This window comes from Bos indicus x Bos taurus, chromosome 6 (assembly GCF_003369695.1).
Source record: "Bos indicus x Bos taurus breed Angus x Brahman F1 hybrid chromosome 6, Bos_hybrid_MaternalHap_v2.0, whole genome shotgun sequence".
NCBI lineage: Eukaryota > Metazoa > Chordata > Mammalia > Artiodactyla > Bovidae > Bos > Bos indicus x Bos taurus.
The window spans coordinates 35,863,566-35,881,293 of NC_040081.1; the positions used below are offsets into that span (position 1 = coordinate 35,863,566).

The 17,728-nt window shown below is 38.0% G+C and overlaps 1 protein-coding gene across 3 annotated transcripts in view; it reads right to left on the minus strand.

Annotated features, from left to right (window-relative positions):
- Positions 1 to 17,728, minus strand: part of TIGD2 (tigger transposable element derived 2) — a 44,930-nt gene that overhangs the window by 26,746 nt on the left and 456 nt on the right. Inside the window, exons 2-4 of one of the 3 annotated variants that reach the window (XR_003511478.1) lie at positions 17,225 to 17,673; positions 7,728 to 7,803; positions 4,242 to 4,329 (exon numbers count right to left, since the gene is read on the minus strand). Coding sequence is in view for 1 of the 3 variants with exons in the window: in XM_027544077.1 (XP_027399878.1) it covers positions 15,164 to 16,741 (1,578 nt within the window). In the remaining 2 variants the exon portion in view is untranslated. Of the gene's footprint in view, positions 1 to 4,241; positions 4,330 to 7,727; positions 7,804 to 14,822; positions 17,674 to 17,728 lie in introns of those variants that run through there. The other 2 variants (XR_003511479.1, XM_027544077.1) reach the window with 2 other exon arrangements.

The window sequence follows — 17,728 nt, forward strand, 5'->3', positions numbered from 1 at the left end:
TTTGCACACAGTGTGGCTTCAAATGAGTTTACATCATGTCACTCTGTTACTGGGAGAGGATATTATTAAAATGTAAAGTTATTGCTAAACATGAAGACAAAGTAACCATCTTTAGACTTTTAAAGAAACAGCGGTGACTTTCATTATTATACTTACAAGAGGATGAAATTCAGAGTGATTCCAGGACTTTCACAAGGTCATGTACCTCGTTATGGGTTAAAGCAGGTCTATGATGTATGTCTCCTATTTACAGGCCAGAGTTGTTTCTCTTACAGCTTTCTTTGTGAGCATGAATGCAGGAAGATCAGGTACTACCAGCACTTTGAGCATTTCAATTTGTAATCTGCAGGACTCTCTCACTCTTTGCAATCTATCTAGCATTCCAATGCCAAGCCCATTAAATGCTAGTAGCACCTCCACATTCCCCTCAGCTTTAGAGAGATGTAATTGATAGATAACACTATGTCAAGTTTATAGTACCTGTGCTAAGTCACTTCAGTCATATCTGACTCTTTGAGACCCCATGGACAGTAGCCTGCCAGGCTCCTCTGTCCTCTGTCCATGGGATTCTCCAGGCAAGAATACTGGAGTGGGTTGCCATTTCCTACTCCATTATTTCCAACTCCATTATAGTATCTGCACATTCTTAAGTGCTTCTCCTAAAACAGTCCTGCCCTGGTTAAGAAATACTGCATATATCAAAAGCTCATGTATTAGGAGGAAATGATGAATAATAAGACTCCCAGATGTCTCATCAAATCCTTTTACTTTCACTTGTAATTCCCTAAGTATGCAATGGCTTTTCTTGAAGCCTAGTGGAAGAGCTTCTGATCTTTATACTTCCATTGCCAATGTGTGTTCAGAAGTGAACAATGAACGCCACTAGGAGCTGTAACTAGAAGTGAGACCTTTTTACACCTCTTTGGTTTTTACCTTGCGGATTTTTATACCTACTGTGGATTTGTTGAGAAACGCACACAAAGATGACATTATTTATCACCTATTAAATATAATACAGACATGAATTTGACCAAACTCTGGGAGATAGTGGAGGACAGAGGAGCCTGGTGTGCTGCAGTCCATAAGGTTGCAAAAAGTGGGACACAACTTAGTGACTGAACAACAATGACCATTAAATATAAGAACATTTAATGGTTCTGATAAGAGATCTTTAGTGGAAGAGTTGGAAAATTCATTTGTATGTTAGATATCCAGACTTATCCTTTGACAGTCCTCGGTGAATAAGCTAAGTCAAGTAAGAAAATGTTTCTTTATTATAGTTATATAAGGGTATTGTAAAGTCATAATCCCAGACTGATTACACAAAATGTGAGAAATTACTGTATATGTGAGTGTGTTTATTTAACCAAACACATACCACCTTCTGTGTGCCAGGAATTGTTATAAGCACTTTACACATGTTTATTCAGCTAATCCTCACAGCATCCTAAGGTAGATCTAGTCCCTACATAAGATCTGCTTCCTCATCTATAAAATGAGGAAACAGAAATGGAGAGTACAATCACACAGCCAGCATACGGCAGAGTAAGAATTCCCACCCAGGCAGGCAGGACCCGTAGTCATTTTCTTCACCACCTTACTATTATTCTGCTTCTCTACAACACAGGGATAACAAGGCAACAGAACATTGTGAAAACCAAGTTTAGGATTTTGGCCAACCGGAAGAAAACCCAAAGTTGCCACTTGCAAATCAGATGTTGTTTTGCTGCATCTGAAACAACAAGGCTTCTCAACATCTTTTTGTAGGAATTTCATGAAAATCTCGTTTTCCCAGGCCCTGGTTTTATAACCTAAATATCCAAGAGAAAAAATATATTAGTCAAAAGAGCTATATATTTGTCTTCTCTTTTTTATTAATATAAGATGGCCTCACATATGTGAATTTTAATTTTTAACTTGTTAAGCTTACACAATAAGTAATAGCAAAGTTAGCTATTACTAATAATAGCTAGTAATAATAATTACTATTATTGCTAGTAATAGCAAATTTTTTTTCTTTAAACAAACCTGTCCCACATTTCAGGAAAAACCCTGTTTAGATGTTCCATATCCTCTTTATCAACTAGTGGTTTGAGCAGCTCCGCTAGGAATAGACAACGGTGATGGAGAAAACTTTGAACACCATTCTAGTCCCAAACAGAAAAATTTTCCTTTCAGATTGAGATTTTATGTGTCTAAATAAAATTAGTTCCTTCTCCTGGAAGCCAGAATATTACCCTTGCTATACTGGAAATGATAACAATTTTATGTTCATTTTCATATATATGACTCCTCTTTCCTTATCATCCATCAAAACAAAATGACTTTTATTGTGGATATATGACTGGGATTCCACTGTGAGTGATATAACAAAGCATTTAATCTTGTATTCCCAATTCCTAAAAGAGTACCTGGAATTTAGGAAGTACTTGATTTATGTGCTGAATAAATAAATTATAGGAAAATGGCAAAAAAAAAAGAGGAAAATATGTCTTGATCAAAATATACAAGTAAAATATGCTTGGATAGTTATTATATTTATCATTTAAACTGGTTTATATAAAAAATAAAATTCTTGTTGGTGACATTAGATTTCACATTTCTATTTTCTATTTTGGTGGATAGGAATGAGTATAAAAAGATCATCCAAATTTATAACTGATAAATAATTAAAGCTCTTTTGTTCTCTAACACTTTATATTGAGTAACATTTTACTTAAGTCAGCATTATTCTATATAGACTTTACATTTAAGAAATACTTTCTTCTTCTAAAATTTCAGGGTCAATACAAACTGATATGTCAAAGTGAGAACCCAGTCCTTGGTGTTTATTTTATACTGACTGACAATATATTTGCCATTGTAGGTTGACACCAAATATATATGAACAATGAGCCTTACTTCAGAAAGCAAGGATCTTGCTATGCAAGAGTAAAGTAATAACTGAACATGGAGGGGAAGGGTGTGAATGTGGAAAATCTCAAAATGAGAGAAAATATCAAAGTTTACTTTTTCAATATTTTTTTCAGAGCAAACTTTAGCATCCATTCCTCCTCCTAAAATATCAAGTTAATTGTCATCCCAGTTTTATTTGAAAATCTTCTCTCTTCCACACTTTGCAATGCTGTTTAGAAGGGACAGTCCCTGCCCTAAGCTTGAGAGAGTGGGCACTGATTGGGTTAAGCCAGGCAGTGGGACCCTTGTGCTGGCCACAGTTCAGGCTTAGGCACACACATAAGCTATCAGAGACAATTAGGGATGTGGAGACATTTGCTGGAGGTGGATTTGATGCTATGAGAGCATGGGTCTTGGAGCTCAACAACATGTTTCTGTGATGAGAGAAGCTATCACATAAATGGGGGTGAAGCTGACTTACAAGATGCTGATCACAAAGATGGACACTATGAACATGGGTAGAGTCCTTAATCAAGCCACATCTAAAGCCAAGCTCCCCCCTGGACTTTCAAATCTAGTGCCTAATAACCTATTGCATTCCTCCTTTTAAACCAGTATGGGTCGAATTATGACACTTGCATTATGAAGAGTCATAATGAATTTAACAATGCAAGTCAGGCTACTTTTCAGGCAGAAGCACAATATGGAGAAAATGTGAAGGTCATTCTAATGTACTTTATAAAATAAAGTGGAAGAATGATCATCCAAATTGAGAAATATTGCTTCTAATTATAGTTATATTGTTATCTTTTTATTTGAAAATTTCTTTGACTTGCTGTTTTATAAAGAACTGAAATGGACATATCTGTTTGATTTGTCTAAAAATTGTTGTGCTTTTCAATATTGTTGTTTAGTTGTTAAGTCATGTCCAACTCTGTGCAACACCATGAATTGTAGCCTGCCAGGCTCCTCTGTCCACGGGATTTTCCAAGCAAGAATGCTGGAGTGGGTTGCCATTTCTTTCTCCAGGGGGTCTTCCCGACCCAGGGATCAAACTTGTGTCTTCTGCATATTCTTTACCACTGAGCCACCTGGGAAGCCCTGTTTCAATATTACCTGACTTTAAATCACATTCAAAGTAGTTGGATAGAATAAATGTTTAATCCTTTGACCTACAAAATCAAGAATATGAATTGTTTCTATAGATCTATGAACTCTAACAGTGGGCTTCCTCTCTTTCCCCTCACCCTAGGCCTGCCTCTGAAGGCACAAGCTGTGGTGTTTTAAAACCAAAAAAAAAAAAAAGGAAAAGTAATTTATGTTGACAACTGAATGTCCTACTTTACCCTTTTTATTTTTAAGAGGTAGGGATGTTTCAAGGTTTGCAGAGTGGAGGTTGTTGCTTTCAGTTAGGTTCAAATCCAGCATAGTGAGCTGAAAAGGAAATTTAGATTAGCATTAACATTTGTAAGTGAAATTTATAATTTACAGTGGAAAAAACTGTCTTAATTTTCAAGGCAGTTGCTTTAGAATGTGTTTCACATGTTCCTCATTTGTCTTCCACAACTTTGGAGACATTGTCACGAAGTCCAGCACAGGGCCAAGGGGTTCACTCAGTGTGGCCACATGGGTCTTGCCTTCCTGCTTATAGCCCTCAATTCGCCTTTATTTTCATTCCTATTCTTTCCCTCCTTTCCCTCATCTTTTCGCTCTTCCTCCCTTTTGACCAACTCCCATTTTCCTTTAGTTAAGGAAATAGACTTGGTATCTGGGAGTACTGAGATATGCTGATGGAGGAAGAGATTCCCCTCCTCATCACCATCAGTGTTCTGCCACCACTGAAAGATACTAGAATTAGTTTGTACTTAACCACTCTAATTTTTCTTCTCTCATTATCATCTATTTAATATTTTTAAATTGTAAAATATCACACACACACAGAAAATCACATGTGTGTATGTTTGCTCAGTCATTTCCAACTGTTTGCCACCCCCTGGATGGTAGCTCACCAGGCTCCTCTGTCCATGGGATTCTCCAGGCAATAATACTGCAGTGGGTTGCCATTTTATTCACTAGTGTATCTTCCTGACCCAGGGATTGAACTCTCTTCTCCTCCATCTCCTGCAGTGGTTGGCAAGTGGATTCTTTACCACTGAGCCACCTGGAAGCCCCACATAACACATTTACTGTCGTTACCTCTTCAATTGACTGTTACTGGATTCTGCCTCCATCCCTCAATGATCCTGCTCTGCTAAGGGTCATCATGACTTACCTGTAAATATTATATTGATAACTATGTTTTAGTTTTCAAAGTTCTCTGTAGTTCCTTTCCAAATCTGCTTGATCTTTAAGTCTCCTATTTCTTGCTCATAGTTTAAAGAGATACATACCTCTCTTTGTATAAGCTAAAGTTTGCTATGTTTGCATTCTATAGTGATTCCTATAAGTAGAGTCTCAGTGAGTCTGCTGCTGCCCTTGGTTGTTTTTGCTGGCTCTTAATTAAAGTGCCTTGTGAGATCTTGTTCTTTGGAACTTTATCCGTGGAAATTTTTTGAGGATCGTGTTAAAGTTGTATCCCTTCAGAGGGGATTTATGATCATTCCTACCAACGTTCTGCAACCCACACTACCTAAATTAAATTGTCAGCTGGATGGTCTGGATAGACAGAGTAAATTCATATTGGAAACCTACACAAAGTCAGGCTCATGTTTACAGATTCTCAGGAAAGATATTTCTGTTCCTCTCACCCAGTAACAGGGTCAATACAGGAGAGTTTTCTTGTTGCTCCTCCTGTGCCACAAAGTGAAAAGTGAAAGTCGCTCAGTCGTGTCCGACTCTTTGTCTATACAGTCCATTAAATTCTCTAGGCCAGAATACTGGGTTGCCTTTCCCTTCTCCAGGGGATCTTCCCAACCCAGGGACTGAACCTGTTTCCCGCATTGCAGGTGGATTCTTTACCAGTTGAGCCACAATGGAAGCCCCCTGTGCCACAAGTTTATTTCTAATTTCTTTTCACTGAAGATGTAAGTCTTTTGTGGTCCCAACTTTATGGGACCTTTTCTCCTCTCTCTCTGGCTTTTATTAAACAATTCTTTACTGTAGTTATTTGAGTGGATGATGCTGCCCCATGTCTTTATTGTGAAATGCTCGAGAACAGAACTTTTATCTTAGTCATAAATATAGTGCTCTGAATGGTATTGATTCATTCTTTCAGCCAGTCTTTATTGAACACTTTCGTGCCAGGACTATTTTGTATTCTGGATATACAAAGATTGTCAAGGCTTTCAAAGTCCTTGCTGTCCTGGAGCTTAAGGTTGTTAGGTTTCACTGGAGGTGTTACAAAAAAAAGCACTAGTGAAACAAATTATCCAGTGATGAGTAGTAAGAGGAAAGAAGATATAACTGTCAGCCACAAAAGAGGGTAAGGTTACATTTACAGAAACAGCAGCAAAAAGGACTGAGAGAGTTAAAATCAGATACCTAAGGAGGCAGTCTAGAACCAAATCTAGATTCAGAGTTGTCAGGTAGGGCTCAAAAGGAGAACAAACTGGCTTAACTGGAATAGAAAAGTCTAGAAGTAGAAACCTAAGCAATAGCCCAGCAACACTTGCAGTGTTCTTGAATGTCTTGCTTTTTACCACAGCTCTGCCATGTATACACACATCATTTAAGAGCACTTGCAAATAAGATGATGACAATGGCTCTGAGGGGTACCTCCTCCTTCTCCAAGCTTCTCCCTCAAAAGATGGGGACCTGCTCATCTCTGCCTGCATTTCAGTCCCCTATTTTTAGTCTTACTACTTCAAACATTTATATGTGCTTCTCTACTTTTGTGTGTCTTTTCATTCTCTATTTTTCCTCTATTCTTTTAAATTTCCTGAGTAACAAGGGTGATAATTATTTTAAAGAGATGACTCTTCAGGGGCCCCTAGATAGCTTCAGGGTGGGGGTTGCTTTTATTAGAAGCTTGGGCCTTTCAGACCCACCTCCCAACCTTGGGGTAAAGGAAGGCACTGGAGATTAAGTTAATCATCAATGGCCATTGATTTAACCAACCATGCCTGTTTATAGGATTAAAGCTCCATTAAAAACCCCTAAGCAACAGGGTTCAGTAAGCTTTCAACCTGGGAAACACATCCATGTACCAGGAGGGTGGCCCACCTACCTCCACAGGGACAGAGGCTCCTATTCTTAGGACCCTTCTGGACCTTACCCTACATGTCACTACATCTGACTGTTCATTTGTATCCTTTATAATAACGTGTAATAGTACTTGGGGGGTTGTGGGAACCCCCAGTTTTGTAGTCAAGTCAGACAGAAGTGAGAGTAACCTGGGGTCCTGATACTTGCCGCTAACACCATAAGTGAGGGCAGTCTTGTGGAGCTGAGCCCTTAAACCTGTGCGGTCTGGCTGCATTAGTTAGGGTCAGAACTGCAGGACATCTAGTCAGTGTCAGCTGGAGAAAACACTGTGTATTTTGGTGTCAGGAGGGGAAAATACCCTCCAGGCTCCTACCAAATTTGATACCAATACTATAATCACACCTTTAATAAAGATCATGCTGGAATCATATTCATTTGTTACGAGAAGGTAATCTGCATTCCTCATATTTATTCCCCCGATCCCACTGAAGACTCAACTAACTGCTTCAATGGCAAGAAGCCTTCCCAGTCCTCATCAAAATTTATCTTTCTCTCATATTTTATTTCTCTATAATGTATCTTTAATCAGACACCTTCACAATCTGCTTTGTGTTAGAATAGGCAAGGAATGCACAAAGAACAACAAATCATGGAATAGGTACAGGGTATAGGGACAGCGTACAACATACCTGATCACTACTCCTCAAAACTGTCAGTGTCATCAAAACAAGTACATTCTGAGAAATTGTTACAGCCAAGAGGAGCCTAGAGAGATATGAAAACTAAATGTAATGTGGTGAGATCCAGGAACAGAAAACAATATTAGGTTAAAACTAAGGAAATATGAATTAGTTACAGAAAAACAAACAAAAACCTATTATGTTCTGATGATAATGTAGGAAATGAAGAAAAGAAAAGGAAGATTCAGGAAGACCTTTCACTAGGTAAGATGTGAAGACAGCATTCAGATTCTTATCAAAAAGGAATTGAGACATCAGTGTTTCCTTTTACTACTCTAGATTCATGAGAATTCTATATTCAAAGATTGAAAGATTATGACACCTGAGTTTAAAATTCAATTACTTGCTAATTAAGCTGATATTAGCTGTTAAAAGAGTTGTGAAAATATATTATTCTTAGAAATCCTGTAAATTATATTCTTCATGGAAGTGATAGTAACAACAGTAATTTACTGAATACTCTTGTCTCATAAATATGGCTGTGGATGAAATATGTTAATTTAGTAAATCACAACTGTGTCATCATAAGAATTTTCTACATTTGTGATCCCTAAAAATGTCTGTTTTAATTTCATTAAAAAATGATATAAGCAAAAAAAAAAAAAAAACTATTACGTTAAGTTATATGGATAGAACATATAAACAAACAAAATGTGTTATTCTTAAATAATGTATAAATTTAACATAATTAATTCACATATAATTTTTTAAATGATTTATTTTTATATAATTTATTTTTTAAATATATAATAAATTTTATATAATTTAATGATTAATTCACATATAAATCATTAGAAGTTTGACCAGTAAAAATTGCTATTTGGCTACATTTTGATAGCTCTACAATTTACTTGAATGAAATAAATGAAATAAAGTAGTATGCATTTAAAAAACATGCAGTAGTTAAAAGGTTACCTTATCTTTACTCCTAACTTAGTAAAACACAAGTCTATGCAAGAGCAATCAACAGCATTATGAAAAAACAATTCTGAAGTTAGATTACCTTTTAAATATCTAACTTTTGTATGTTCATATAATTGTGCTTTTATAAAAACATATCTGTTAAAGGCAGTTTTTATGTACCCCATTACCTCTAGTTCTATTTTCAAAAAAAAGGCAAGATTTACAAAAAAATTTATATTTCAAAGAACCTAAAAGATATAATTATTTTACATACCACTAAGAAAGACAAATGCTGTCAACTAACTGTAAGACAAGATTGATTCTAAGAAGTATCCCAGTTTTGCAGGTATTAAAATGTTTATCTTTAGAATCAGTGAAATACAGTAGTTTTTCTCATGGTGGAAACATTTTTATTATACATTGTGCCAATTTAATTGGTGAGTATGGTACAGAATATTTGTGTAGTGCAGGAGAAAACCCTTCATTCTCTAGTTTTTATAGAAAAGTAATTTAGGTATTTCATATAGTAAGATAAAATATCTTATTAATGCAATGAGGGGAGATACAAACTCCCCTAAACACTAAAATGTTAGCAAATGGCCCCCAAAATCTGATTTTGGGGGAAACAAAAACCAAAAAATGGAAATACTGTTCCCTAAAAATTGTCCATCAATAACAATAATTAAAAAAAAACAACCAAACTTTGTGAGTCAGCTTTGTGTTATGATTATTACGTTGAAACAGCTTACAATATGTTAGTTTGGATTAGATCACATAGATTATCAAGACTCCTATTGAATTCATCTTTTAAGTTACATTTTTAAAGCCAAAAAAGTAATCTAAAAATCTGGGTTCTTTGTCAAAATAAATTAACACAGCAAGTTTATATGCATTTCTCATTTAGAAAAAAAATAGTATCTTTAAGATTTTATTCTGTTATATGACTTTTTTAAAAAGATCAATTGCTTCAATGGATTGAAAAAAATAACTGTTTTCCTTAGGCTTTCTTTTCTTAGGTTCAAAGGTAATTGTGTTTTATTGGTAAGTTCCAGATGATCAACATATTCTGAAATGTAGGAAAGAATTGGGTATCTGTTGGTCTTAGAAGAAATTACACATGATTTGGTTTTAAGTTTAGCTATTAAGGTTTCTCTTGAGAATAAAAGCACTCTTGATAGTTACTTCACACATAAATGAAGCTGAGTGTTACAGGCAATTTTTTCTCTTCTAATTTAAGAAAAAAGTTAAATGTTCCAAAATCTCACTGATTTCTTTAATATCTGTATAGTAAGTCTAATATATCATATCCCCCAGTGATTTAATTGGCTACAGTGATATTAGCCATTCATTACAGAGTCACTATGGACATATAAAAACCCAAAGGTCTATGTTTGAAGTTCTAGGGATATTCATAAATTACACCTAGAATTCCATAAAGGAACTATACTAAGTATGTTCATATCCATCTTTAGGTTAACCAAAAAATGTGGAAGACAGTATGCCTTACACATTTCATTCAGCATTTATAGCACCTTTTGTTTCTGGCTTTCTAAATATACTAAACAGGTACTCTCTTGACATGGATACACAAGCCAGACAAGTTTGGGGTAACCTAGACCAGGAGGAAAAGTAGAGTTAGGAACAAGGATGGGCTCCAGTGCCCCCTATCCCCAGTGATTTCCATGTAGAAAGGATGTTGGCCACCCTGGTAACCAGAGGAGGGAGGCATGGTTGGATCTACTTCTTCCCCCAGATCTGATCTTTTGATCAGAAGAAAATTTAAAAGATGCCTTCAAAATGACTATACCTGTCAGTTGCGTGGAGCTACATTGAAGATTTTTCTGAGCCTGATAGATTTACAGTGATATGCAGCTGCCTGGGGAATGATGCTGGTGGATGCATTCTCTGGAATGACACACACTCAGCTAAAGGTGGTTTTAAGGAAGACCTTGGTGGAGAGCCTCATAGATTCCTGCAATCTCGATGTCCGAGGGGGTGAGGGGGTGTAAAGAGGACCTCTGCTTTCTGCAAGTGCTGTGATCCCTGTCGTTGTCTCAGATAGCAGTGTTTGGTTGGGTCTCTGCCAGCTTCCTTTGGGAACTCCCTCTGAAAGGGGTATTATACATCCCCAAATTGGTATTAAGGATCACACATGCCTGGTACATAGCAGACATTCAGGACATGAACTGGGAACATTTCTTGTCCTTCAGGAGACAGAATCTCAGTAAGGGTCCTCCCACCTGTATCAAGCAAGCAGGTGCTGGGCTGGACTCCAGCATGGAGTGGGATTGGGATTGCAATCCAGCCCTCGGAGGTGCAGTCTAGAGGAAGCCCCTACCCGTGGCCACTAGGCCACGCTGTCGGAGCTGAGAGAAGCAGCTTCTACTTCCTTCTTGGCCGCCTAGTGACTGTGTGACCTGGGGCAGATGAAAACCTCTTCTCAGGGTCTTGGTAGGGAAATCATCTAATTTCTCCTCTAAGCTGGGACATTTGAGAGTAAAAAGGGTGTTGTAACACACCAGATAATCACATAAACCAGGGATGCTGCTGAGCAAACCGGGCCCGGTGACCCTGGACTCATCGTTACACGGGGTCTGTGCTGATAGTGCTGCTTCCTGACCGGGTGCCAGTCTGCTCCTCCAGTTTCCCTCATTTACAGAAGCAGTTTGCATTTCTGCCTTTAGCATACAAGCTCATTGTCTCACAAAGATGCCTTCAGCTGCTTGGAAGAACCCATTTCTCTGTGAGCTCCATTATCCCACATCACTGCTAAGGCAGGGACTCCCCCGCCACCCCCATGTTTTGACTGCTGGATGAGACCTTATGGTGACTGATGGCACACACTGTATTTTTAAGGGTCTGTGGAATTCAGCACTGCCCTCTCACTTGTGCAGGCACCCCAGTGAACATTCCCCGTGATAAGGCAGTGCCCTAGACCTCAACAAGGATGCTCAGGCCTCCTGGAGGTCTGCACAGAGCCACCATTCTCCAGGCCAAGCCTAGCAACCAGGGTTGTCAATGAGCAGCCCTAGGTGCCTAATAGTGGTGTTTATGAATGCTTGGAGTGTGCCCATTTAGCACACAACCCTTTTACATATGAAGAAACTTGGGGTTCAGAGAGGTCTGAAAAGCTGTCAAGGTTATCTAAGGAGAAGACAGAGAAGCTGGTATTTGGACAGAGGACCTTTGTGACCATGAGGTCACAAAGAGTCGGACACAACTTAGCTACTACTGTAAAACAACAATCACCCTCATTCTGCTTGGCCAGAGTTTCACAGTGTTGTTGCTCAGTCGCTAAGTCATATCTAATTCTTTGCGACCCCATGGACTGTAGCCCGCCAGGCTCCTCTGTCCATGGGATTTCCCAGGCAAGAATACTGGAGTGGGTTGCCATTTCCTTCTCCAGGGGATCTTCCTGGACCAGGGATGGAACCCATCGCCTCCTTCAGTGACAGAAGATTCTTTACCACTGAGCCACCAGGGAAGCTCTTCACAAAGTGTGCCAATGATATATATAAGATAATTTTGGGTTACAGATGTTATTTTTTTTAAAGTTTATATTTATCTGAACTAGAAAGAAACTGCAACTGGCCCATAAGACCTGTGATTTTGCTTAGGATGGAGCTAAAGCATATGTTTAAATGAGAAAAGGTCAACTTTATGAAAGTATTAGTAAGTGGACCTAGTACCCCTGAAGGCAGGCTAAATTTGGAATGCAGGTCCTAGCTTTGATTTGTAGTATGTTGTGTGGCTCTGGCCACAGCACTGGAGGCAGAGGGTCTCTGAGATCGTGGCCTAAATAGCTGTGCCCTGCTTCATGTCTGCTGTGCCACTTAGTCCATGATCTTAGCTAAGTTGGGAAAAATAATGAAGTGACCAGAGAGTTCAGTCTGAAGCTAGATTGAGAACAAAAAAGAATCCCAGAACAAGAGTACCATTATAATCCTATAATTCTGCTTGAATTGACTGTGGCACTGATCTGGGCCTTGCCAACTCTATTATATTTACTGAGCACTCAAAGGTTTCCAGTCAACTCCTATATTATTCTCTGAAATTGAATTATGAAATAGTAAATATTCCTACTACACAATTTTTTTAAAAGTATACTCACAGTTGCCAAACACTTTCCATTTGGTCTGAGTTCTGTTAGTCTTACAAATTCTCTAAAAAAATATCAACTTCCATTTATACATTTATTTAAAAATAAACTTTTGGATATTTTTCTTTACAGTGCACAAGGTCAAATGAGAGCACATTATTTCTGGGCTTCTTAAACTAGGATACATATTAGGAGCGTGGGGTTAACCAAGATAACACAATGTGTTGTCCTAGAGAATATAATTAATATAACAATACCTGCTAAAGGAAAAACTTTTTTGAATTACAATTAATTATGGGATTAGAATGCACCATTTATATCATTGTTATGATAAAACAGAATTAAACCATTTCAATGTCATGACTGAAGGAAGTTTGAGAAGTTTTTGTTAGCAAAAAAGCTCTGTGTGTGAAAAATGCAAAGCAGTATTCAAACACGTCATTTCCAGGTTTCAGAATCCTTTTGCACCCACGAAGCCAAACAGCTTCAGGGCTTATGTGCATAAAGTTTCATTTCCTCAAGCCTTTTTAGAAGATGAAATATGTATTAATAATAATGTATGAATTCTCTCAAAGAAAATATCTTCTTAGAGGTTGTCTGAAAAGGCCTCTCTCGAACTTAAAATTTCTGCTTTGTCAAAAGGCAGAATTCTGAGCTCTAACAGTCCTCATGAAGGACTGTCAGAGCTTCTGAAATCTCAAATTAATCACAACAAAGCTCCCTATATGGCTGAACCTAATTACTGTAAACAGTCTCCTGTGACATTTCTTTTGCCTTGATGTTCTACTGATCTGTTAGTTTAGTTTGATATGTTAAGTCTTCTGCTAACTGCTATTTTATCTGCTTTAGAGATATTTTATTACTTCAGTGAATGAGGCCAATATTAGTAACAGATTCTATGAACAAAGCCACTATGTATGTTATTAGCAGGCCTGGAGCAAACAAACTACAATTCCATTCCCATTTCCTTTTCTAATTCAAACTAAGATGTCTTAAATATGCCTGCATACCCCATTGTGCCTAGCAGTAGACAGTCAGGAAATGACTTCTAAATTGGATTAACCTTCCAGTTTTCACTAAAATACATTATGACTGTATTTCAGCTGAATCTAGTCACCTGCATCTCTTTTAACTCACCTCCCTAAAATGTAGCTACACGAGGGATCTGCTGAGCACATGTCTGAAACTCATTATTCCTGCAACTCAGTAACAGTAGCTAGTAACAGTAGCTAACACTCAGAGAACTTATTCTGAGCCAGGTCCTTTTCTAAGTCTTTATGACTTTAAAACCCATTTATTAACTCATGTACTCCTCACAAAAACTCCTGCAGGCAGGTACTATTCCTATTTTACAGACGGGTTAAGTAACTTGCCCATGGTTCCCTCAGCAGTGTAGGCTGTTTCTCAGGTTTGATTTAATGTCAATCCATTGTTCATGTGATGGTCCCACAAATGCGATGTTTGCTTATATTCCCAGTATTGAATTCTTACAGAAAAATTTGCTATATGAAAGCAAATGATGTACTGGGAAGCTTTAAAGTGTTATATCAAATAGCTTATTAAAAACTACTGACATATCTCTACTAATAAAGGGTCAAAATGACAGATAATACAATTTAACCCTCACTCTCTTCTAACAGGCAATGATTTGGAAAATGAAATCTATTTTTCTGGAAGAGTGATGGCATTCTTTCCACAACTATGAAGGAACTCTCCCTACTGTCACATGAAATAAAAGTGAAGTGCAAGCCCTTTCCCTGAGGACGTTTTAACCTGATTTTCTTCTTCCCTCATTACACTCAGAGACCTAATCTGAACTGCTGGCTGTTCAAATACTGTCGGTACAGAATGCCGTATTTCAGGCTTTAAACTATTTTCCTTAAGTTCTCTGCTTTCACAGTGAAATACATGTACTTCCAGTATAATCTTTGCTGCATTCTACAATTTTCAGCAGGTAGAAAAAATCATAGACATGGAAACTTACCACCCCTCCCCCAACGTATTTCAGTTTGGAAACTGAAGTTCAGAGAAAGTCATAAAACTTCAATTTAAGAAAGATTTATTGATTGCCTATAGTGTGCGTGGTCCTCTATTAGACAATGACATTCAGGTACAAAACAGACATAGGCGCCCTGGCCTCAGGTACCTTATGATCTAAATTAGTACAATACAGATTAGGAACAGTAGACAAACAAGGTACATGTCAACTTCCTAGAATCAACATTCAAGTGCAGTAATTTACGTAATCCAAAATGGCATCTAATTCTAAAGTCATTTATAAAATGCATTTGGCTTTGAAATCCACAGCAATTCAAATAAAATTAAGTTCCACTGCAGATAAAGTCACACAGATGCAAATACACTGAAACTCTTAAGAGCCTTATTAATGACTTTTGTTATTCTGGATCTTCTGTTTTCTTCTTATTATGGTTCGAAGCCTTCGCAATACCAGTTTATCAGACAGAAGCATGTCATCTTGTTGTTCTAGATAATCTAGTAAATTTTCGGTCCATTCAAGTGCAGCTTTATGGCTGATATGCTTCTCTGGATTCAGTTCTGTTTTTCTAGTCTTACTGGAAGGCTTGGTCTCGGCAGGCCTGGCCTGGTCCTCCACACCTTCACTGTCAGTTAGGACCTGACAGCTTGAATCATTACTCCGAGAGTCAAACCACTGATCAATATTCTCAAGGTCAACATGTTCACAGTCTTCTGTGTTCTGTAAAACTGTTGCTAAGTTAGCTGCTAAAATGGCTCCTTCATCAATGTTCATGCCTGAATTCTCTTCAGTGCCAGGGAAAAGTTTTTTCCATGCTTTGGTTATGGTACTTGACTTTATCATGTTCCAAGCTCTTGACACTTCATAAATTGCATCTAACACTGTCAAGTTCTTCCAGAACATTCTGGGGTCAGTTCCTTCATCCATGTATTTCTGGAGAAGTCCTGCTCGGTAGTATCTTTTTACTGTGGCTAGAACTCCTTGGCTCATAGGTTGAATGAGACTTGTGACATTTGGTGGTAAATATTTCACAATTATTCTGCCATCATCTGAACTCAACAATTCTTCATTTGGATGTGCTGGAGGAAAGTCCAAAAGGAGCACTGCTTTTTCTAGAAGCCCCTTGGATTTCAAATGCTTCTGTACCTGTGGCACAAAGTATTTTTCAAACCACTGTCTGAAAACAGAATGTTCTATCCATGCACTTTTTTGACTGAAATAAGTGACAGGAAGGTTTGAAAGATCAGCTCCTTTGAATGCACGAGGTTTTTTTGCTTTTCCCACAACACAAAGATTAAGTTTGTGTAAACCAGTGGCATTTGCACAACACATAATAATGATTCTCTCTCTGCTTGATCTATAACCAGAAGAACTTTGCTCAGTTTCAAGAGCTAATGTCCTTGATGGTAGACATTTCCAGAACAATCCAGTTTGATCAGCACCATAAATTTGTTCTGGTTGTAGATTCTCTCTCTCAACGAATTCCTGAAAGTTACCACAAAACTCACTGGCAGCAGTTTCGTCTCCTTTTAATTTTGTTCCTTTACCAGCAGCCTTTGGAATACCATGGCGCTGCTTGAATCGAGTCAGCCAGCCAGAGGATGCATTAAAATCACCTTCCATCCCCAGAGCATCAAAAAAGAACTTGGCTTGTTTTGCACAAATCGTTCCTGACACTGGAATTCCATCTGTTTTCTGTTGGTTAAACCACTCTATCATAACTCTGTCAAGTTCTTCATATGTGGACGACTTCATAGATTTACGTTTGGATACCCCACTTGTAGGATCTGAACTGTTGGCATAGTTTATTATCCTTTCTTTGTTCTTTTTAATATCACGAACTGTGGATTCACCAATTCCATATACCACGGAAAGCTTTTTGAAAGAGATGCCCTCCTCCAATTTCTTAATAATGTCAAGCTTGTCCTTAATTGTCAACACCACACGCTTTCGTTTCCCCAACATTGTACCTAATATTTTAGAGGATTACTACAACAAGACCTTTAATAAGTTAGATTTGGACACAATGAGATTTAAAAAATGGTGTTTTAAGATCCCTTTCCTGCCCCACTAGGACCTAGATGGACAGTGTGTTGGCCAATTTCCAGGCCAAGCCTATGTGACTCTCTTCACTTTGCTCTTTTAAAATTTACAAACTCAAAACAACAAAGACTAGCTCCAATTAATCCTATCTTCTATCTTGCTTCTCCTAAGTTTAAGATCTTTTCATGAACTGTAATCTCAATGGTGATGATAACCCATACTGTATTAGCAAGGTCTCGAAAACAGTCCTATTGTGTACTTAATTGTTTTTGCCATCCTATGGGTGAGGCTCTATGTTAAAGGAACTAAGTCACTGGTGGACGAATTTAGAGAAATGTGCTAGGGAACAAAGTTTTTAAGACAGGACTTGCAAACTTAATAAGAAATTATAATGGGAAAACTCACCCCCTGACTGCTGTCCTTGTCAGGCAGTGCACTGTATGGAATGCTGCCTCCCCGGGCAAGGACTGCTACAGGTTACGCAAGAGAGTGATAATGGAAATCATAGGCAAGCAGGAGAAGGCAAGCTGAACAGAAGTGAGCAGTGCAAACAAGGCTGAGAGTGGACAAGCAAGAAACTCCGTACTTTAACACGACACAAACTTCCACCTAATGTGTTTGGCAACTGAAAAGGGAAAAGGCTGACCAGAAGTGGTGTCACATGATTAAAGAAAGCGTAAAAAAAAAAAAAAAAAAAAAAACTTCATTGGCAGAAATCAGGACTCATGGTAGAGACTATGGGGTGGAAGGCTCAGTGAAGATGTTACGATAATCCTGGTGAAAGATGATCCTCGATGGGCCAACAGAAGCAGTTCCTGTCGGGGGCTGTATAGGCACTCCAAGCCTCCGAAAACCTAAAGGAAAATACCAAAAACATTCTTCGTTCAATATCAGGGTCTGTGGCATTAC